This window comes from Eurosta solidaginis, chromosome 3 (assembly GCF_040869045.1).
Source record: "Eurosta solidaginis isolate ZX-2024a chromosome 3, ASM4086904v1, whole genome shotgun sequence".
In the NCBI taxonomy this organism is placed as follows: domain Eukaryota; kingdom Metazoa; phylum Arthropoda; class Insecta; order Diptera; family Tephritidae; genus Eurosta; species Eurosta solidaginis.
Window position 1 is genome coordinate 262,075,706 of NC_090321.1, and position 24,550 is coordinate 262,100,255.

Consider the following 24,550-nt stretch of genomic DNA (forward strand, 5'->3'; position numbering starts at 1 on the left):
TTTTCTTATCCTAATCTGCCTATTGCGATCCCATAACGCACTTAATTTTATGCTCGGCATTTTTTCTATCATTCCAGGTTTCTATGGTAATGGCTCTATTTGTTTGGAACGCCAGCAACATGAATCTGGTTTCCTACTTGTAAGTCAAGGTGTTGTTATTGTGCGCGTACCGTTGAACGGTAAAAATGTGAAACCAATCTCAGTAGCATCAATGGCTATCGGACTTGACAAAGATTGTGTAGAGGGTCGCATATACTGGGGTGATATTTCAACTAAAAAAATCATTAGCGCTAAATATGATGGAACCGATAGCAAAACTTTCTTAGCTGACGGTGAGTGCAAAGGAGAAGCTACATATAACGAACCCATAATATAAAGTAACTTTTTTTTCACAATTTGCAGATATTGAATCTCCTGAAGGTATTGCTATCGATACCATTTCACGACGTATATATTGGACTGATTCGGTAAAGGACACAATTGAAGTGGCTAGCTTGGAAGATCCTACACTACGTGCTGTGCTGATAAATAAGAATTTGGTGAATCCACGTGGTATTGCCGTTGATCCATACAGAGAGTGAGTTTATAAAATGAAAATTATAACTACCAAAAGGATATTGGAAAGCTCAGCCTAGAAAACATATAAAGTTCTAGAACTTTCGCTCAATTATTTTGATCAAATTTTCGTTAGTTTTCTGCAGATTTCCTATTTATTCCACTATGTTGAAAAAATTTTAATTTTTGTCACTGTCATTAGGTGGAATTATAATCCGTAGACCAGATAATTGACAAAGTTAAGTGTCGGTAGTAATTTTATTCAGAATACTACGCTGGAATGATAATGAATCATACCACCCAAAGAAAGCAACAAGAGCGCTCCTTTTTTATTATTGTATCCCGCGGTGTTTCCTTAATTTTTTCATCTTTTCTTAAGTTTCTAACCATTGAACGCCCGAAGCTATTTTAGGGTGTTCCGGTATGAAGGTCTAAAATTGACGTGCCTTCAAAAGTTGCAAAACATCAGAAAGAGTTCCGAGCTCTGTATAAGCCAAATAACATACATAGTGATGACTTTAAGCTTGTCTTCCAAACAAGTTTTGCGTTCATCAAGCAAGATAGGAATCAACAGTCTCATTAACCACTTGGAGCCGGTGTGATGAGTTTCCTGGTCAATTACTTTTAATGTGTTGACAGCAAGAAGACGATCACTGACTGTTGCTAAACTCAGACCAAGATAGCTCAACACTTCGATACGAGTCATATTTGAGTTCATATGCATAGAGTTATCCATGCAAATGTAGATTAGATTACCTGCTATATAATCGGAATTATGATTTAAAAACATTCGATCACTGATCGTATGTTACGATTCCGCTCCTGGTCGGGAGAAGCACTACCGCACACATTCTTCCAGATAATGATTCGGTAGATCTTCTGCTAATTATTCGTGTAGCGATAAGGAGACTCTCCGTAGGTTTGAAGGGGTTTTACCGATGTTGATGGTCATTTTCCAGTTACGGATCCGGTACGTTTCAGAAAATGGCACCATTAAGATTCTATCCCAACCATCTCGCGAACGATTCGATTTGACAACGTTAAACTTTCTTGGTCATTTAACCACCTCCTTCCTTAGGAACTTGAAGTTGCCAGAGCCTGGCCCGCTAAATTAGCAGGGTTCGCTACGTGTATGTGAGGCTGACAACTGGAATTGAGGAGCTATAAATTGTGCTGGCAACCCCCTGAAAGGGTTACGCTAATAAATCCTCAAATACATCCTGTTAAGAATGATCTTCCCCCCAAGATTTTGAGGAGTGTTATCGATGTTGACGGCCCTATGTTGGATATAGATTTGGTACGTTCTGTTAACAAGCACCATCTAGTTACCAGCAAGACCATCTCGGAAACTATTTAATATGAACACATTGAACCTTTAAACGCCAAATTCATGAAAAGAGGCGGTAGAGACTACAGATTTTAAATTTGTATGTGTGTTCTGTATGTGTATTTTACTTTTTTATGTAGTATTCAAACGACTTTGTGATTCTTGTCTAGGACAGTTCTATTTTGAAAAGAAAACAAGGTTCATGGTTCAATTATATGGTTGGCTCATCTCATAAGCTGATTTTATTTAGTTCATTGCATGGCCGATGGGATTGTCAAAAGGAGATGGCAAACTCAAAATGAAACCAACACATTGGCAGCATTTGCTTACACATACAAAAACTGCTAAGTTTTATGTTTCCATTCCATACCATTCGCACCAACACCAATACACAGATTTTGACAATTTGAAAATACATATTTTGTTATTGTACATATGAGCCAACCATATAATTGAACCATGACAAGGTTATAAATAATATCACAATATATTCAACAGTTTTTGAAATCGACCCTCACATTACAGCTATTATATTTGTTTATTCTCTTTCAGAAAAATTTACTGGACCGACTGGAATCGCGAATCACCAAAAATCGAAATGGCCGATTTGGATGGGACCGGACGTGAATTGCTGATGGGTAGTGATGTGGTCCTTCTACCTAATTCGTTGGTTATATCCGAAAGTAGCGGTGAGCTATGCTATGCGGATGCTGGTACCAAGAAAGTGGAGTGCATTGATGCATATTCGAAACAAAAACGTACCATCTCTAATGATTTGACTTATCCCTTCGGTTTGACATTCACGCACAATAACTTTTACTGGACCGATTGGACAACGTAAGATGTGAAAATATTTGTAGAACTTTCTAAGAAGTTTTAACAAATGTTATTATTTTTTTATTTTTCCTTTCTCAATTTTAGCAAAAAATTGGAAAGCGCCGATGCCTTTGGCAATCGTCAAAAGGGTATACAAACGCCATTCTTCGGCAGTCACAAAATGTATGGCATGACTGCTATAGAGGATAGCTGTCCACAGCTGAGCAGTCCTTGTCAAATTAGCAATGGTGGCTGTGTTGATGGGCGCATTTGTTTGGTAAATAGAAAAGCGCCATCGGGCAAGAGTTGCAAGTGCACCAGCCTTTCGAAAACTTGCAATACACCGCAATATGGTGTGCCATTTTAAATGAATGGGGAAAAGAGCGGCGGCGATTATTTTCTTATTTAATGAATTATTTTTTTTTTTTTTTTAATGAATATTATCACTAAAAAAACCACAACAAAGAAACCAACTTAATTTATTTTTAAATTTGTGCTTTTATTAATGCAAGCATTTTTTTATATAATTAAAAAAATACCTTTAATAAGTAATTCAAATGATTAAATGCGCGAGTTTCATGCATAAAATACTGAATATATTACTATAAGTTATGTATGCATGTTCTCGTGGAATTGCACACACTCACACACATAGGCACAAAGATGTCGCTCTTTTTGAGTAAACAACAACAATATTTATAAAATTAAGCTAAATACCAATGATTTTTTGTAATTTTTATATAAAGCGAGTTTGCATAGTCCATAACTAAATGAATTTCTGTTCGAATATATACTTAAATATATTTTTAATAAATTTAAGAAATAAACGAAATTTAAAACAACCAAAAATTTTGTGTGAATTCTACGTCATTTTTTACTATATAGTTTGGCAGCTTAAATTGGGATTATATTGCGAACATTCAAGTATTTATAGAGATGGGAAAGGGGTAAATATCCAAATGGTAAATACCCGGTAAATTGGTTATATCCCACTCAGCATTTAGGTGATTCAATTTTGAATTTCCCCACATATCAATACAATTTGATTACTCTTTCTGACTAAATAATGAGTTATCATACAATTGAACAAAAGAAATAACAAAATATGGATACTTTTGATGATGAAAAACTAAAAAGCATTTTTCGATTACTTTTTGGAATCATTTTTGAAGTCCTTTAATGACTAAATTTTAATATTTCATAAAAACCAACAAAAAGAATAATCAAATATGCTTACCTTTGATGATCAAAAACTGAATATAGTTTTTCAATCACATTTTGGAATCATATTTGAATCAAATGTGTTTACTTTAGGTGATCTAAAATTTATAATCATTTTTCATTCAGCTTTCTGAATCTTTTATGAATATGCTTCCCAGAAAATACATAATGATTGGTCAATACATAGGTTGTGAGCTATTTGAACACCGGGTAAGTGAAACTATCTTGACATAGCTGGATACGTATCGTATCCGTATTTTAATATGCAGACGATAATGCTGATGTTGGATGTTGTAGTCGCAGGTGTATATCGGTCGAGTTTGTTTGCGAGTTAGCTGTGATTCGAATAGCTCACTTTGGCATGCTTTATTCCCCTGATCAAATAAGATTATTATGTGGTATCCTATTTTGAATGAGATATGAAGAATAAATGCATTATAATGGCATTCAAAAATGATTCAAAAATCTCAACCAAAACGATTGAAATATATTCACGAATATGATCAGAAAATGACTATGAAAAGCAGTCAAATATTACTCTAAAACAATAAAAGCTCAATTTTACAATGATATGAAATATGAATAAAAAGCGTTCCGAAATAGGAATCATAAATGATTATTCAAGAACAATCACATTTAGGTTACATTTTTCTCCTGACGATACGTTAATTTTCGAACAGGAAATGCTTTTAAATTTGAACGTTTTTAATCATCTTGGGGTATGATATTTAAATATTTTTTGATCAAAATTTTCAAAATGTGCTGGCTGGGATATGTTAAAAATGGGTAAATACTATTCTGGCGCAGATTCAGAGAGAAAAACTGCGTCCATACCAATCTCTTGAAGATGGAAACCCCGAGAGTGGCTCCATAGACTTGATATCGATCCTTTGTTTTGTAGCGTTTTTTCACTATATAAACAAATGAGAGTGTTCTTATATTCACTTTTTTGGAAATGATCCCAAATCTTGCTGACCATTTTAGCCACCATTATTTAAATTGACGCTTTGTAAAATTGTAGCTTTTTAATTTTTGACGTTAATTTAATAATCTACAAACATATTTTGTGAATAATACTTCGATGTTTGCTTCGTTCAATTCTGATATGCATATATTGAACTTTTTTTATATTCCAGTATCCGGACATACGGATATACGGATTTTCCGTTTACGAATCCGGATATCCGGATAGCCGGATTCTTTGCTTAGCTATCCGGTTATTCGAATATCCGGATAGTTGAATAGTCCGGATGCAGTTCACAGCCCTAGTAAATACGCAAATATTTATCCAAAAGAAGGGTAAAAATAATCTTTTGGAAAATGTGGGAAACAAACACACAAAACAAAAAAAATGTGTCCTATATATGTAGGTGGGTAGTTATCCATTACGCTATCGGTTGAATTAGTTTTAATATATAATCTAGCGTTTTTAAAAAATATTTAGCCAATAGTGCATGCCGTTGCAAAAATTAAAGTTTACCCAGTAAACATTTTAAGTAAAAAAAGAGTAAGAAAAAATATCTAAATCGGAGCATTTACAGTGGGTATGAGCTCATTTGGGAGGCCGAAACCAATGTATTTCCCTTCTTGCAATGGTCGTCCTAGATGAGCCTATTAACCTATATCATTTGAGCCTAAATAAGAGTCCGACATGAATCTTAAAATTAACTCTTTCCGGCGGCATTATAAACTTTGATTATATGACACCTATTTGGCCCATTTATTAGGCATCGTCAGCGCTTATTGGGGGCATATATAGTTCGACACACCCGGACAGAGTGTGGTAGCTTTTCAGTCACATTAAATATGTCGAGAAGCGCCCATAAGTGGAAAAACGTCGCTGCTTATACAAAGAAAAAATAGCAAGGGTAACAGTAATGTACAAATGTAATTCATTTTTTATTAAAATGAAAAATTGCCGTAACAAAGTATCAATATTTGTTCCAAACACGCCTTGACGAACATACATAAATGTTTGAAAAATGGTAATTCTTGAATGCTAGGTTAGGAGCTTTTATGCCGTTAAATAAAAGCTAAAAATTAAATTTTCTTTTACCCTCCTACGCGTTTCAACGCTTTTCTAATTCCTACATTACCCACTTATTTTGGACTCGTTCCGGACACTTAAATTATGATCATCGTGAGCAATTTTCTCCCCTATGTTTTTTGAATCGGAAATGTGTTAAAAATTCTTCCTAAAAGCCCTGAAGTAGTGTGATTAATGAACTCAAAATTAGCAGTATATGAGGCTAATAAGGCTCATATATGCTATCGGAAGGGGGCCTGTATAAGACTTATGTTAGAGGCAAAATATGAGCGTACTGGAAGTCATATAGCATTCGCTTCAGACTCCTAAAAAATGAGTACATAACGGGGTGCAAACGATCCAAAGTTTGGATTCCTTTCAGACTAATTGTTGACTCCGAGCGTTTGCTGGGTTGTTTGTTTAAAATCAAAACGAAAATTTTTAAATTCATATGACGTATAAATTTAATTGCTGAATTCTAATTCCAAGCAGCCTCGATTCAAATGATTTTTAAATACCCAAACAAAGATAGAAAAAAGTAATATTCCGGGTATTTGCCCATAAAAATGGTAAATACCGGTACAATCCCAACTCTAAGTATTTAGTTAAATTTTCTACATTTATGTTTTATATATGTGACCCGGTCTATGAAAAGGTGGCTAATGAGTAAAAAAAAAAACAACTGTTAATAGCTGTTTCTCGCAAAAAAAAACCGCTGTTAACAGCTGTTACTCGCAATTTCTTTTTTGAGTCATAAGCCACCTTTTCATAACCCGGTTCACATATATACAAAGATTGAAGGTATATTGATGCAATGCAACTCTGCTCTTCCTGTTGTTCTTCATTTCACTCCATTCGACTGCCTTCTTTTACTGCCCTCCACTCTTTTTGCAACATTGCTTACTTACTAAATTGGCGCTTAACAGTTTAAACGTTTATGGCGGTACAACAAAGCGCTTGTTCGCTCTGTCAAGTGCCACCAATTGGTCGCACCAAGAGAGCTTAAATCGTTTTCGGCCTCATAATATCAGCTGCGTGGAGGCGCCCTCTTCCTCTGCTTTCATTGGCAGGTTTCGATAAAAATACTTTCGCATAACATGGCCTAGCCAGCGTATCCGGTGCGTTTTAATTCGCTGGACTATGTTGATATCTGCGTAAAGCTTGTACAGCTCATCATTATCGAATACTTACAGTTTCATAAATTCACTTTTTTATCATTAAGGCTCTCTGTCTAGAAACCATAGAAAATGTAGACCGTTTCCCAATTACTGTCAAAAGTTTTCTACACGCAACAACAAAATACATTGATGAACAATTTTATACGGTTTCTACATTTTCTATGCTAAACCCCATGTATCATGATTCAATTACTAGAGGTTTGTTCTCCAATGATGAAAGAGCTTTGGCACCTCAAAATTGTAAAATCTGGACGGGTTGCTTTTACGAAGTAAGGGAAACGGGGAATAATTCAATCCCCTTTAGCGAAAATTATAGTAGAAAAGGAAGTCTAGAAGTATATTAATAGTGATAGTAAATTTGTAAATGCCAAGAGGTTTTGGGGGAAATAATTCATTTTCTTCTAAATATTTCGTGAATTGATAAAGTTATGTTGGTTTGGTTATTCTATCAGAATATGTTTGAAGAATGTCGTACGTCAGAATTTTATTCAATAATACACTATCTCAAAATTTCTTTCAAAAACTCCCGATCTGAGCATAAGTTCAATGCATTTGAACATAAGAAGGAAGTTAATGAACAGCATTCTGAGATAAGGCGTTCTTTACCTAATTCTGAAATAAGGCGTTTTTGTGCAAATCCTGAATTGGGAAATTTTTGAAAAGTATTTTGAGATAGGCCGATTTCGAACTGGCCGACTCAGCAGCCGCAATGAACTAATCAAGGCGAATCCATACCAGGTGGTGGCAAAGCGAATTCAACCAATTCGCCGTACAGAAGAATGTCAAGTCAAAGGAAAATTTTCATAGATTTCGATTAACTGACATATTGTTGTACAAGGCTTTGTATGGAAAATTATCAAGAAGAAGCAATCAGCTGTTGGGATAACACCACCTCTATTGAATTCGCCTTTGAACTAACAAAAAAATAAAATTAAAGAAAAACAAATATATTATTTGCTGTTAAATTGAGTTTACGGAAACGTAGCTCGATGTGGAATATCTTTTCTACTTCCTGAGGAGGCCAAAGAAGAAAAGTACAAAATATGTGAGCTGCAATAATTCCACGACGTCTTTACAAATCGGAAAACTCATTAAAAAAAAAATGCTTCATGAATCGATTGTCATTTAGAGCTATGTTTGAATCTGTGATTGCTGCTGTTGTTGTTGTTACATTAGCGACAAAGACACTCCCCGAAGGCTTTGGGGAGTATTATCGATGTTGATAGACCTTTGCCTTATATTGATCCTGTACGATCCGGTAACAAAGCACCATTAGGGTACTAGCCCGTTCCTCGGGAACGATTTATATGACCACATTAAACCTTATAGGCCTTCCTATTTTTAGATTGTTTATTATATATTGGCATATACATAAGTTTCATTGAATATTGCTATCTTCACCTCCACCTCCTTTTATGCAGTTGCTTGCCAAGAATTATTCAAACTACATAAAACAGCCACAACCAAGCCCCCACCCAATCTTCCATTAATTAAACTCAAGCACGGTTAGGAAATTTTAATAAGATTTTTTATTATTTAATTTTTTTTTTTCAGATTTAATTACAATTGTTTCAACTAAAGGTATTTTTGCAATTTCAATATTAATTACATTTTTTAAATTTACAATTGTTATGTTTTTTTTTTAATTTTTTTTGGTGTAGGTTTAGGCTTTCGAGATCAACTAGAATATACAAGTTTACAGTTATAGCGGTAACAATTACAGTTAATTCTTGTTGCTGCACAATTCCGTTTACTAATTTTGTTTTTATAATTTCGATATCCTAACTTTATTGGTGCATTTTAATTGATGAATAATGAGTTGGATATTATTTCGCGTTATCGATTCTTGTCGTACAATTTGGGTATTCATAAAGTTTGAGAGCATGTTATATTGCCATAGTGTCATAAAATGATTACTGTTTTTTAATTTTTGACATTATGACAATATAATAATTGATATTTTGCGAACGGTCTTATTATCTAATATTTACAACTTTGCAATCACTGAGCAAACAAAATACATTATTTCCTTTCTTTAAGTCGGTTGAATATTTGTCCGCATGTTCAATACTAATCTTGCAATCGATTTTTAAGTTAGTTCTCATTGAGCTACAAACGTGAAACTTCACAGATACGTTAAGACACCGTGACAAAGGAACAAAAGGATAAAAATGCATTAGGCGGCGCACGAATCGAAATAATTAGATGATAATTTGGAAATTTTAAACCGGCTTTAAGTGACTTCTCTATGAGCTAGAGACTTGAAATTTCAAACAGGAGATATTTAGAAATATTATACGAATTTGGAAAATTTTGTGGTTGAGTTTTAAAAAGCTTCCATATGAGCTAGAGGCCTGAAACTTTGAACAAAGCTTAGAGCCCAAAGAAAATTCAAAACTTAGAGTTCAAAATTCTACTTAATAAGCCAGGCATACAGATACTTAAAGAAATTTAGAAAATACATACAGAATCCCCCTCTTCTTCCAATCTATTTTATGTTTGCGCTAGACTAGGGATTATGGAACTAAACCAATTTTCGATTCGTTGCGCTGGGACTGAGTTAGCTAAAATTTTTAAACGGTTTTATTTAGTTTGACTATGTGTAGTGAACAGAATTTTATAAATGAAATTTAAGTAACTTCCCGATAAGCTACAAGCTTGAAACTTGGAACTTAGTTCAGAATCCGATGACAATGCCAAAATAAGAAAACAAAAACTCCGATAGATAGAGATATTAAAAAAAATCGGATTTGTGGTCCGAATTGGCTCATTACAAACGGGAATAGAAATCTCGTTATGAAAACAAAAATCTCGCTAGGCGCGGCAGGGTCAAGGTAATAAAAATACTTGTATTTCTGGTCTAATTTGGCTCATATTTGGAACAAATATTACATACAGTCCGATAGAAGTGACATCAAAATACTTTGGTGTTCGAGGAGGGACAAGCATACGTGGCGCTGAGTCGATTAAAGTCTTTGGAATGATTATGTATTGAGGACTTAGATTGTAACAATTTGTCAGGAAAGAGTCCTTTTAGTAATGAGTCACTAAATGAACTAAATAGAATGAGAAATAATAGGCAGCTAAATAAAGACTAAGAACTTGAAAAAAAAAAATTATAAAAAAAAATGTTAAGTTAAACGGTTTTATTGAAAACAATACTTACATTAAGCAATAATAATAATACTAAAAGCTAGAAAATAATTAGGTAGGTCCTAGGTACTAGTCATCACACTCCTCATCAATCTAGGGCGTTGATCAGACAATTTAATAAAAGCGTTGGGCGCGTGAAACATTATTTCTTTCAAAATAATACAATTTTTATATTTTAAAAAATATGTACATATTCACACTAAAATACATGCTATACAAATTTAATAATTTTTATTTTCGTGTTTTATTTTTTACTTTGTTTAAGATCGTTTAAGGCCTTATATTTAGCGTTTAGTATTTAGTATTCTAAATAGGAATATCTACTACTAATTTTATGGAACTTCCCGTATTCCAAACTCCATTCGTCTTGTTTCTGAGTGCACTTAATGTTAATAAAATTAATTTTCTAAAGTTCTTTTTTGTTTTAAACTTATTTACATGTATCTAATTTTATTTTTGTTCTTTTACTTTAAATTAACTAATTTTTTTGTACAGTATGTTATATTACTATTTTCTTAATGATATTACATACATTTCTTATTTTTAAAAATTTTGGTTTATTTTAAATATTTGCACATATCATCCCTAAATCACTACATTCGTTTCTTGTAAAGCATTAATAGTATACCAAAGCGTTTCTCATTTTTAGTTGAATGTTACCAAACACTCTTAGAATAAATCTCTTAGCCCTTCAATGCTTACTTACTGTACCTAATTAAGTATATAGTATTTACACACAAACTTTATTGTGTTCCTACGCACTAATGGAGTTAAGGTCTAAGGTGCCTAAGGTGTGTAATACTAACTACTTAAATATGACTTCTATGAGTTCCTGTCTCTGATAAATGTACATATTTTCATCGACCTTATCTATTGTATACATACTTATATATATGAAATTTCTACTATTAATTGCATTAAAATTCTAAATAACTCTACATAAGTTAAAATTGACTTATTTTGGGACTAAAATAGAGAAACCATCGTTTTTATAAACAAAAATTGTTTGAAAGAGCATCAGCAAACACTTTTAACAAAAGAAGGGATGCAGGTGTTCTTGGGTGGGAGTGCAACCAAATTATGACCTCCTACAATTTTTTTGAGGTAAATGGTGCAGTGATTGGAAGTCTTTCGATGTAAAAAGTCAATTAGGAAGCGCGACCATTAAATTCCGGACTTTCCGGAAAAATCTGGCAACCCTTTACCATTCGTGATCACCTGTCGAAGAGGGAGGATCTTCCTTTCAGTTAGAGATCAAAGTTGAAGTAGATAGCACATTAGCTTTGTATTTTATACGTGTTTTAGGCAAATAATTTCTTTAGTGGAGAAAAACCCAAACGGATGGTCATTGGAGATGCGCCTTCGATATATGAGACGCGCAAACAAAGTCAACAGTGTGTGAGGAGCAGCCAAAGACACATCTGCAGGTAATGTTGATTGTTTTTTTCGTTGCTCATGGCGTCATTCATCTTGAATAGTGTAACGAATTTTGGGGAATTGCGCTTATTTGAAACCTTCTGCTAAAGCTCGAATCGCTGAACTGCCGAATAAATAACTCCAATATTCAGTACTGCAAAACGGTCTTTATTAGACTACTTTTGGGAGTAGAACATTTATACTTCACATCACAATTAATAGCGTGCTTAAATGAAACTTTTTTCTTTTGTTCGAGAACAGTTGTATCTCATGCTTGGTTACCAGCTATGTACATGTATATTTGTAGTTTATGCTTTTGTAATAGTCATATGTGTGTGTATGTGTGAGTAATTACTTCGGCTGATGACTACATCTGTGTGTGTGAGATATCTCTTCGTTGCCTTGTACATAAGTGTTGCCGTTTTTGTTGTTGTTATTATTTACTACCAGCATAGTGATGCTAATATTCGCCACAATACGTTCCCGCTGTCCAGACAGTGACAGGAAAACTGTATGTTAGCATTTCTGAGAGGCTACGGGCACCTGTTCTTCATATGCGCACTGAATTCGCTAACGGTGGCTTGATCTTGCATCACGACAATGCACCGGCCCATTCCTCGTTCGTTGTCCAAGTGCTTTTGGCAAACAAAGGGCATCCCAGCGTTGCCTGACCCCATTTATAGTGCCGATATTGCTCCCTGTGATTTATTTTATAACGCAAGATGGATTCGCACAGGTGGTCCAGGAAGCTGTAACAGTAGTGCTAAACAGGCTAACTTCGAAGTGTTACTAAGGGTGCTTTCAATCATGGGATAAACGTTGGAAACGTGGTGTAGTTGAGGAAGACTATTGTGAAGATCTATAATAAAAATTTTCCTAAAACAAAATTTTTTTATGAGTTTAAGCGGGGATAACCCTTATTGCTTTGAATGTATGAATACATTTATTTGAAGCAATTTTTTATTTATAATTTTAAATAAAACATATTAAATAAAATATATAAATTAAAAATTGCTTCAAATAAATGTTTTCAGGGTAATCCCCGCTTAAACTCAAAAAAATATACAACATTGGTTAATTCGTTGTACTTACTTACTTAATTGGCGCTTAACCGTATAAACGGTTATGGCTGCCCAACAAGGCGCGCCAGTCGCTCCTTCGCTCCGCCAACCTGCGCCAATTGGTCACACCAAGGGAGTTTAAATCGTTTTCCACCTGGTCCTTCCAACGGAGTGGGGGCCGCCCTCTACCTATGCTTCCATAGGCGGGTTCCGATAGAAACACTTTCTTGGCCGGAGCATCATCTTTCATTCGCATAACATGGCCTAGCCAGCGCAGCCGCCGCATTTTAATTCGCTGGGCTATGTTGATGTCTGCGTATAGCTCGTACAGCTCATCATTAAATCTTCTTCGGTACTCGCCATCGCCAACGGGTAGAGGTCCATAAATCTTTCGCAGAACTTTTCTCTCGAACACTCCCAAAGCCGCTTCATCTGCTGTTGTCATGGTTAATGCTTCTGCCCCATATAGCAGGACGGGTACGATAAGTGACTTGTAGAGTATGATTTTCGTTCGCCGAGAGAGGACTTTAGTTTTCAATTGCCTACCTAGTCCAAAGTAGCATTTATTGGCAAGATTGATTCTTCGCTGGATTTCAGTGCTGATGTTGTTGCTAGTGTTGATGCTGGTTTCCAAATAAACGAAGTCTTTTACTATTTCGAAATTATGGCTGCCAACAGTAGCGTGGTTGCCAAGGCGCATATGCGCTGACTCTTTGCTCGATGACAGCAGGTACTTCGTTTTGTCCTCATTCACCATCAAACCCATCTTATTAATTCGGTGTAGTTCTATAAAAAGAACAAAAAGCAACAGCACCAAGTTTATTTGAAACCGCCTTACCAACGCATAACTTTACCACATGATGACATACGAAGTATGTACAGTGCATAAAGAAAATATGCAAAGAAGGCAATTGGGATAAGGTTTACAACAACTAAGGCATGACGTGGCTGAAAGCGTTTGTAACACTTCAACCATCGTAGGAGTGCGGATTCAAATCCCACTCCCGGGAGAAAAGGCTTGGAAGAGATTTACAAGGTATAATCGAAATAGCTGTCGCCTTGTCCGTCCTGATGTCATGTTGTTTAAATTTTTCACAAATTATTAAATACAATTTTTTTGTTTTTTATTGAGAAATTCCTGGAACTTAATTGCCAAATCTCATATTTCACGGAGCATTACTCTAATGCTTTGTTTTTAAATTGTCAAATTTTACCACCAGCCATGTCATGTCAATGAAAATGACTTGTCATTCATTCATTCAGAAATGACAATTAAATATGAAACGGTAATTGCCAAATGGTATTTGACATTAAAGCAACATTTGTGAACATGTTGGCAATTCTGATTTTTCGTTTGCCAACTGGCATCCCATCGATTTAAAGTGCTTGGTAGACTAAGCGGCGCGGCATATAACGCCAGCGGCGCTACATTTTTTTTTGCTATTTGATCGACATAGTCGCTCATTGCTGCGTCGCATAGTGCTGCTGGCACTAAGTGTGAATTGCTTCATAAAAATTCAAGAAAAGAATATTTTTAAATGTGTCGTTAGCTTAAAAATTCTACAGGTTGTGAAATAAGGCCAGATGCACATGAGGCATCACGAACTCGACATCGCATCTAAGCTTCATGTATATGGGATACAGCAATGTTGGCCGCTTAACCGTCTAAGCGATTTTGGCCGTTTTGTGATAAGTCACGCCAGCTAAACCTGTTCGGTATTCGTCGCCTTAATGAGTTTATTATAAAAAAAAAAAAAATAATACGAAACAAGCTTTGGTGCATTCCATAATAAAGGATATAGAGCATATTTTTATGCAGGATTTCTTCCAAAGAGCAAAATAGGACGAGAGATGCTGAGGTAAGACTTAAAATTTCATTACAAAGTTAATATTTTGTTTTATTTAATTTTACCTAAGTAGATTCAAAAAACCCTAAACATTTGTTTGTGCTTTGGCTATTTTAAGTTTGCCATATGTTTGTACAATTAAGTTTCATGGCTTTCTTAATATTATTTCCTTAATTAATTATTAATATATACATACGTAAATATTTTAGATACGAATTTATTTATTTCATAAACTTGTGACAGACCAACGATTTTTTATTTATTAACTACTAACTACAGAACATAAAAAACAAAGAATTAAAAAAAAAGTTGCAAAATGTATTAATATAAATAATAATAATAATTTGTGGCGCTACATCTTAAAGGCCATTTGAGTGGTTGTGTAGCGAAACCCTTTTAAGATATTGTCAACGCAATTTATAGCTTCTCCAATCCAATTGTCAACCCCAACTAACCGTGGTGAGCCTTGTTTGTTTAGAAGGCGATGAATTGGCCGGAAAGGTTCAACGTGAGCATATCAAATGGCTCCTGCGATGGTCGGGCTAGTTTTTAGTGGTGTCATTTTTCGGAACGTACTGGATCAATATCTGACAAAAGAATCATCAGCAACGATAAAACTTTCTAAAACCTTCGGGGAACCTCCGTATCGATACAAGAAGCAGAAAAAGAAAGGGGAAAGTAAATTAATTGTAAATAAAGCATTGTGAAGAGAACTTAGCACTTAGTTGCATTAAAGCTTGTGGACAAAAAATGTTTGAAAGTTCAACGATCGAAGATAACCATAACCATATAGCATATTTAAAGTGGAACCTGTAATAGTTTAACTTCTTTCCTCAGAACTATTTTTAATAATCATATCTTTAAATGTTGCTTCGCTTGGAAAATGGCTATTTTTGTAAAATTTCTTTGCTCCAGAGCTACTTGGGATCTTCTGAGATCGTAAGGTCTTGTTACGCGTCTAGATCGCCAGGCTTTTTTGGGTCCACATCTTATACTTTTGGGGCCAAGAAGACATTTGTTGGGATATTTTTAAAATTGCCTTCGGAACTGTTTCGGTATCATTTCAAAATTACTCTTAGACTATTTTCGATTTCGAACGATTTAATACAACCACATTAAACTTTCTAAGCCATACCACCCATACCGAGTCAATCGCTTTTTGAAAAACTGTTTTGGAGAGGCTACTCTGATTTTAACACACCTAACTCATTGTTCCAAAATTGATGTGTGTTTGTGAAAAAAAATAAAAATAAAATATGCTCGAACAAATAATAACACAATTTTATTTTACAAATAAACTTATTTCGAACACACGCATATGTAAACGAACACATACATACATTTTTGTAGTTTTAAATATGAAGGAAATTGTACAAAAATATAAATTATTAACATATTTAGGGGATTCACTAAGTGTCACAACACGTCTTATTGTTAAAATGTCATTCACTTATGTATGACTGCCATAGAATGTACGACATTATGACAATATGCCGAGTTATGACACTTTGTGAATAGCTTTAATTATATACAACACTACCTTCTTTAAATAAATAACTTTAGGCCTTTAATTCGTACTACTTCTACTATACTTTTGAAAGTATCACCTTAGCTGGAAAGTTATTTAATAATTTAACAAAATATTTGTAACATACCCGATATGATCTGTTACTTGGAGTTATCATAGTAATACAACTGAGATTTCGAGTTTTCGGTTTTAATGATCAACTGAAGTGGAAGATAGCTTCCGAAATATAATAAAGTAACTTGCAACGATACAGTCAAAATATCAGAAATATTTAAGTGCATGGAAGGAGCAATAACAGTTTAAGAGAGCAACTTTTTATCTTTAACTTTTACTTAGGCGATCTATAAAGCATCATAACACGTCATATTGTCATAATGTATTAAATTTTGGACCGCCATAAAATTTAAGCTAATAGCTGATAATGACACTTTAAGAATTTAATAAACAAGGAAATTTATAAAGTAGCATGAAATGTCATATTGATGTAATATCATAATATGATAAAATGATGTGTTGTGGCCTATGTAAATCTCCTAAGTTTTCACTCTACTCGCATGCTCTAATTATTTTGCTATTTCATCTTTAGTTCTTAGCTCATATTTACATATAAATACATACATATGTACGAAATTTGAATACGCTAACATTGAATGCTTTCATTTCGTTTACCGTTACCTATTCGTTATTCTAAAAACTACTTAATTAAATTGTTCTATGATACGATTTGACTCCGCTGTACAAATTCCCTAAAACGTTTTTAGCACCGCTCTGATTTCTATTTATATTATATCCATTTATTTTTTTTCGCTATCGACGAGCGGAGTCTTCGACCCCACATAAGGTTGTATCATACAATTGTTCCTTGTAAATGTTGCGGTGATTGCATTGGTCCTCCGGATTGTAGTGAATCCTGTTGTGGCACTTGTAGCGGTGAATTTGTATTACTCGATGTAGGTGCAGCGCCCAAATCGGCAGTATTAATGGCTAACGAAGAACCACCACCCAGTGTGGAGCCACCCAAGGCCGAAGGATTAATGCCACCACCAGAACCACTGCCCACAATGCAGGGTACGCCCAATATGGGTGTGGGCTCTTCGGGTGGCGTAACCTAATATGATAATTTTTTTTCGAGGATGTAAAACTTGTATAATCTAAATCAGAAATTGCATACAACCCACTTACCTCTAATCCTATACTGCCATTAAGGGCAATTTTAATTGGATTCGAATGATTTGTCGCCTGCATCAGCGTCGTAAAATGACTGATGCCAATTTCCTCTAAAGAGGATTTTCGGCGACCATGACCTACACCAACATTTGGCAAACCTTGTCGCAACGATGATGATCGTCGCAATAAAATATCATTCTCGATCTGTGAATGAAAATAAAGCGGAACAGAACCGATTCAAAAATGGGAAATGTACCAATTATTGATAAAAAAAAAATAACCACAACAAAAAATGGGGGTTTTGTTTTGGAGTGATTGCAAATAAAAAAAGTAATTTTGTAATACATATCTGTACATATAACAACATTGAATAATTGGTGATACAATTTTAAGGTTAGTATATGCTAGAAATTTTCGAAAATTCACATGAATGTATAAATATATATATTAAATACCGATGGCTGAGTGAAGGATTGCTTACTTCTTAAGCATGGTTCAATTATATGGTTGGATCATCTGTAAAAAAACAAAATATGTCTGTTCAAATTGTCAAAATCTGTGTACTGGTGTTGGTGTGAATTATATGGAATGGAAACATAAAACTTAGCAGTTTTTGTATGTGTAAGAAAATGTTGCCAATGTGTTGGTTTAATTTTGAGTTTGCCATCTCCTTTTGACAATCCCTTCGGATATGCAATGAAATAAATAAAATCAGCTGATTAGATGAGCCAACCATATAATTGAACCATGCTTCTTGAGTTAATTTTCTAACAAGGTGGATAGTTAGTATGTATTGGAACTCTCTGAAATTATTTCAAAAACAAATCAGCTGAGCGAATACTGAGAGCCTGATTTTTGAATGAGGAATCGAAACATGAACGTTAAAGATGAAAATGTAAATAACTAATACTAAGGTAAGACTAAGGTAGGAGATCGCTAAACATTTCCGGAGCTCGAATCGAACCTGGAATTCCAAAAACCGAGATTTTCGATTAAAATTGACCAGCCTTTAATGCCGGTACTGCTGGTTTCAGTTTCTCACTTAGACCGTTTAGTAAGCAAAATATACGGAATGGTCCGTGAATGAAAGAAAGAATAAAAACCGTTATTGGAGAGTTATCGGATCGTGTGTTATGCATTTGATGTATATTGGAACTAGTTTCCGTCATCCCTTGTCAAATTTGGTTTTCAGACAAACCGGTTTCGGCGTTCGAGGAACGAAAATCGAGACTAATGATGGCACAACGCCGAAACCGGTTTGTCTCAAAACCAAATTTGACAAGGGATGACGGAAAATCGTTCCAATATACTTCATTTATCCACCCTGTCGGAATATTAACAAAACAAAATAAGTCTGTAATGCATTTCTTGTTATCTGTGTGTTAGCTGCGACTTAAAGACGAGTTAGACATTTGTTATCGAGGAGTTATAAATTTGTTATTTATACCAAATATTGTCGGTTTCTCATCGAAAAGATATCGATTTGTTAGTGTAAAAACATCAATTTGTTACCGTAAAGTTATCGCTTTGTTATCGGAAAGTTATCGATTTGTTATCTAAGAGATGCGCCTTATAGTGACCGCGACATAAGTTCTAGGAAGATTTTTGGTCCTCTCCGTGATGCCAACGGCAATTTCGAAAAAGCTATAATGGTGAGCTCGATCGAATTGATAACTTTTCGATATAAGTTCGATAAATATTGATAAAAAATCAATATTTTTTCGATAATGAATTAATATTTTTATAAGCCGAAATCAGGTTTTATCGGAGGAAAACCAATGGTTAGAATCCAATAATAATAAAAGCCCGACAACATTTCGTATTCATAAATGAATCTTTCCGAACACTGCTAAATGCTTCCAAACTAGTCCCGAAGTTATTCCCAAATATTCGCTAACATAATCCCGAAAGTGTCTCGAAATGGCCCGGAATGATCCCAAAATAAACCCATAACGATCTCAAAATAGTTCCAACATAATCCTGATATATTCCCGAAGTGATCCTGAAATAGTAGTACAAATAATCATGTAAGGTTCCCTAACATCTTCTCCAACTAGTCGCGAAATAGTACCAAAAGCAGTCCTGAAAAAGTCCAAAAAAATCCCCAAATCATCTCAAAATACTCACGAAATGATCTCAACATCATTCCAAAATTATCTCCAAACGGTCTAGCAGTGATTTCAAAATGGTCCCTGAATGACTCCAAAAGTATATTATCGGAAATAGATAGAACGATTTTTCTGGTTTAAATTTCTAGGAATAACAATTATTTACAGATCCTAATAATGGATAACAATGTTAAGATAACATTATTTTATGTAAGAGAGATGTACTATTCCCAAAACCTATTTCGATTGCAAAATACCAGTTTTAAAGCAACTTTGGACAGTACATGGTACTTAAACATCCTGTGGTACGAAAACACCCTATAAGAGAATTTGTTTCAAAAAATGGTACCTATGAATTTATTTAAAAGCACTTTAGATCATAACTTACTCGAAGAACGACCTATCTTACAATTTATTTCAAAATGCCATATCTCAGCCGAAAATAAGATGAATTTATGATGAGGCTGGAGATTTTCGAAACAAGTTTTGATATTGCCTAATTCTTAAAGCAAAGCTCCGAGACAAGGCCGATATACAAAAGTTTGCTTTGATCTTTCACTCAGCCATCAAAATATTAGGGGGACTCATGTAACTGTATAAATGCCTTATAAAGTGTGTAAACGTATAAATTTATCTAGTGCGTAAACGAGCTGTCAAATTTTGTATGAAAAACCATTTACACAATTTGTATAAATTTACGCGCACATTTCATTGTGTAAACGCGGTAAACTCAAAGGAATGCAACCTTGCAGACATTAAAGCAGGCATTTTCATCAGAAATCTCCAACATCAGCAAGTAAAGGCGTTTTAGTTTTGATTTTTCAATTAATCTTGGCATTTTTTAATTTGTATAACAATCAAAAAATTTTTGTTTGGCTATAATACAGCTGATAAACAATCAAGTTTATCAAGAAAATTACTAGTTGCGTTCATATAACCGCGTGTGTAAATGGATATAATTTTACACCTTATAAGTTTATATGCTTTCATGAGTCCCCCTATTATGTGTACACATGTCAAGTGAAAATATATGTAATGTTTACATAACAAACGTACGTATGTATATGGAATATGCAAATATTGTTCAAATACATTTACAAATAAGATCTGAAACTTTCTTTTTTTTAAAATGTATGTAGTAAATACATATATACTAAATGCATTATTGTCATTCCATTGAAATTCGTTCTCAACTGAACATCAAGTTATCAACAGCCAGAAATTGACAATTGCACTTCCGTGAAGTTAGTGATTGGTGTTCTCGGTAAGATCGATGGTGTCAGTTGATGCCGTTATGGTGATGGTGGTGCTGGTTTGGTGCCTTACTTTCTGAACTTTTGCTTGCGGGTAGTGAAGGTTTTGGTGATAGATGGGAAAATAGGGTTGGTAATGTAATTTGAGTACCTAAGAAACTAAAACATCGCTAAATATTCGTATTTCATATGTACATATATATTCAAAAGTATTGTAACGAATTTACTGCAAATCCTCTTATTTGTAACCTTCTGCTAAGTTCGAATCACTAAACTGTTGAATAAATAACTCCAATATTGAATAATAGAAAAAATGGCCTTTATTAAAGTACTTCACAATAAATAATACTGCTATTGCTCGGCAGATAGTGTCTTAATCAAAACTGCTTCTAGCGCCTCTACCTTGGTTGCCTTTTATACTCTTTGATTTCCTCGTTGCACCTTCTAGGCGCTTCCATTTCTAGAATTTACTAGTTGGTTATCTGTTATAATTATAACTACATATGTACGTGTATAGCTATCGTATGCGCGTGTGTTTGTAAGCGACACTTCCACAACTACAATTGCATACTTTTGGCAGCATCTCAGATAAGATATCTGCATGTGTTTGTGCATCTCTTCTCCGCTGCGTGTACGTACATATGTGTAGACATAATGATTGATTCTTTTATGTAGATGCATGATTGATTTATAGATGTGCATACAGTCACCGCTTAGCATCGGCTTAGAGATGGCAGTACCCATTAGTGTTGCTAATATTCGTAACAGTATATTAATGGCAAGATATTTATTTCTTTACTCCTATTTTTTTTAAAGCGGGTAAACATTTTACACCCTCTTCTGACCGTCGAAAATACATCCCTACCGTTTCAGATAGCGTACATCTTCTGTATGTTTCTTTTTAATGCACCACCGTGCTCTGGGCTTTAGAAAAATTTTCACATTCTCTAGAATTTATTAACAATTACGGATTTTCGAAGGCAGAAATTTATACGAGAAATCTACTTATTTGATTACCGATTAGAAATTAGCTGGAACGAAGATAACCTATGGAAACTTGATCTAACTGTCTTATAATGTCTTATATATAACTAATTTTAAATATTATATTCTAGTTATTATATGAATATTTAGCGATGATAAGCTTCAGGTTCTGAGGATTGAGGAAAATTTATAGGTGAAATTTTAGTAATACACAAAATTTGAAACGGACACACAATACAATCAGAGGACATGTAAAAATAAGAAGTTAAAAGAAAAGAAAACATAGAATAGCCCTACTAATCTTTCTTATATTTTTCTTAAGCCCGGCGCAACACATTGTTTCAAAACCAAAGAAGCTCGAGGAATAAGGCCCATGCGTTTTGTCTTAGTTTGGGCTACTGCTCACATACTGGCATTACTTCCTAGATCTTTTTACGAAAGAGAATAGAATAAAGATTTATTTGTTTGCCTGCGGTGAATAAATTGAATCACCACCGGGAAGTGGATAAGGGGCTGACTTATGCTAAATACAATAGTTAGCAGAGAGTTTAGAGTGCGATTTTATTGATATTTTATATGTATATGGGATACTACCGTGACTAGCTCTTTATTTGAGAAACTTTTCTTTACGGGAATTGGACCATGGACCGATTTTTCCAAAAAACGTATTTATTGTGAGATTAGCTTTAAATTTGGTACAGGGTACAAAGACAAAATATTAAGAAACTTTTCATTCTCAGAAGTGGGCCAGGGGCTTACCTATTCCACAAAATTATATTTTTGGTGCGATTTGCTTAAAATTTATTGCTTAGGTAGCTCTTCGAAAAAGAAAAATAAGTGACCACAGTGCGAGTAGAAAAGGGAGATACAATAAAGAAAGTGCGAAGGTAAGCTGGGAAGGAGAGGAAGCATGTGCAAGGAAGGAGATTAGGATGAATAAAAGAAGCTTGATGGAGAGGAAAGAAAGTGGAAGTAGAAGAGAGAAAAAATGAGAATGTAAAAGGGAGGAGATTCCAAGGAGAGACAGGGATCGTATATGGAGAGAAGGGGGGAGAGGCAAGAAGTTGCACTTTTTTTTGCAAAAGCTACTATATAACAAATGGCTCTGTTTACTGTTAGAATAATGTCATCTTGGAGGGAGGAATATTATCGGTCTGGAGAATTTGTCCATTATCTATTACTATCTTATTTATAAAAATGAAAGCGGAAAGAGGAAAAACCCTCGGCAGAGTGCAATATTGTAAGTTGGTTTTTCATATATTATTATCTGTTTTTAGTTGATTTTTCATACGGATTTATCAAACTCACCAGATTTTGTATGTAATTTAACATTTTGTGTATTTTGTTGTTTGTTACAGATTTAACAAATAAACACATACCCCAGATGATGCTCAAAAGTTTATAGGGAAACGTTGGTTTAGAAAAGTGGAATAATTTAATTTTATTTCGCACTTAAAAACAAAAACTTAGACCGGAGCAGCTTAATAATATACCTCCAGAAAGCCTTTTTATTTATTTATGAAAAATATAATTATAAATAATTATATTGCTTTGAGAAGGCACTAGCGGCTAAGACTATCGGGCTGAAACCCTTCTTAAAAATAGCGTTAGTTTCATATATGTAGTAGTTTCGTAAATGTTTATACAAACAAAGTTATTGAAATCGGTCGTATAGAGATTTCATATATGAGGAAATTGAGGTGAGAGAGGAAGAGGATATGGGAGAGGGAGTTGTAGTGGCAGTGGGACTAGGACTGGAAGTGGGAATGAGAATGTGAAGTTTAGCGGAAGTTGTGAGTGAGTGTGGGAGTGGGAATAGGATTGGGAATGCAGGTGCGATTGGGGAGTGGGAGGCAGATAAATGGATTAACGGATGGACAAGAGTTATAAGAAAAATGGAAAATAGCGTAGAAGAGAATGAGATAGATAGTGAATACGGGAAGCGGGGCTCTATTTGTAAATATAGGCAAACCAATTTTCGGGCAGAACAAAGTTGGCGGGGTACTCTAGTTATATCTAAAATCTAATTAATAGAGCAAAAATGAGCAGCAAGTTAAGAAAACATATGGAACTGTGTAAATAATCAATACACCGGTCATATACAAAAATGTTTAAAAAACACTATTGAGCAAAGGATTTAAGTAATCGAACTTTTAGCAATTTAACAGGTTATTGGGGCTGTTTGCTACTGTCAACGTTTTTTTTATGAACATTCGCTACTTGTATGAATTCACAATGCCTAAAATTTTTAATCAGGGGATTAATTCTTCGTTGTAAAAAAAAAAACAAAAATCAAGTTAGTAAAGGTTAAAATTTAGTTATTATCTTGAGATGAATGTTAGACATTTAGAAGGACAGTTAGACAAGAAAATTATATAATACAAATTATGATAAATTCAAAATACAAAAACACGAAAAAACACAAACAAATGAGAGATAAAGTGTACACAGATGATGGATAAATGGATAGAAGTAGTTTTAGTTGTATAAGTAGAAGAATAGTAGCCAACCCGCAATGAATTACTCCTGCCGCGCTGCGTACCCACAACCGTCGGACTGTCGGGTAAAGAAAGAGAATTGGATTTAATTTGTTGTATGGGCGGCGAGCAGCGTGGCGAACCATACCCGGCCAAAGTTTGAACGCTTTGCATTTGCATCGGATTGAGACCGGCCATACCGGAACCGCGACGCGAACTGCCACCAGCTGTTGCTGTCATATTTGTACCACATGCCGCACCCAAATTGATATTCGAACAAAAGGATATGTTTGATTTACGGCGCGAATTATGACGTTCGAATGTTTTTTGCGCTGAGAATGGTGATGGACGTACCAAATAGCTGCAAAGAGTATGATTAGAGATATTAATGAACAGTAAAAAAAAGTGATGTGAAATTGAGTATCTCATTTCT

The 24,550-nt window shown here is 34.5% G+C and overlaps 2 protein-coding genes across 2 annotated transcripts in view; one reads left to right on the forward strand and one right to left on the reverse strand.

Moving 5' to 3' along the window:
• Positions 1-3,547, forward strand: part of Ndg (Nidogen) — a 45,002-nt gene extending 41,455 nt beyond the window's left edge. The window contains exons 9-12 of the mRNA XM_067776207.1: positions 78-332; positions 403-577; positions 2,435-2,719; positions 2,804-3,547. Coding sequence (XP_067632308.1) covers positions 78-332; positions 403-577; positions 2,435-2,719; positions 2,804-3,065 — 977 coding nt within the window. The 3' untranslated portion in view covers positions 3,066-3,547. The remainder of the gene's footprint in view (positions 1-77; positions 333-402; positions 578-2,434; positions 2,720-2,803) is intronic.
• A 5,096-nt stretch (positions 3,548-8,643) lies between these two features.
• Positions 8,644-24,550, reverse strand: part of SLO2 (slowpoke 2) — a 743,624-nt gene continuing 727,717 nt past the window's right edge. The window contains exons 29-31 of the mRNA XM_067776215.1: positions 24,151-24,478; positions 17,311-17,499; positions 8,644-17,236 (exon numbers count right to left, since the gene is read on the reverse strand). Of these exons, the coding sequence (XP_067632316.1) occupies positions 16,976-17,236; positions 17,311-17,499; positions 24,151-24,478 (778 nt within the window). The 3' untranslated portion in view covers positions 8,644-16,975. The remainder of the gene's footprint in view (positions 17,237-17,310; positions 17,500-24,150; positions 24,479-24,550) is intronic.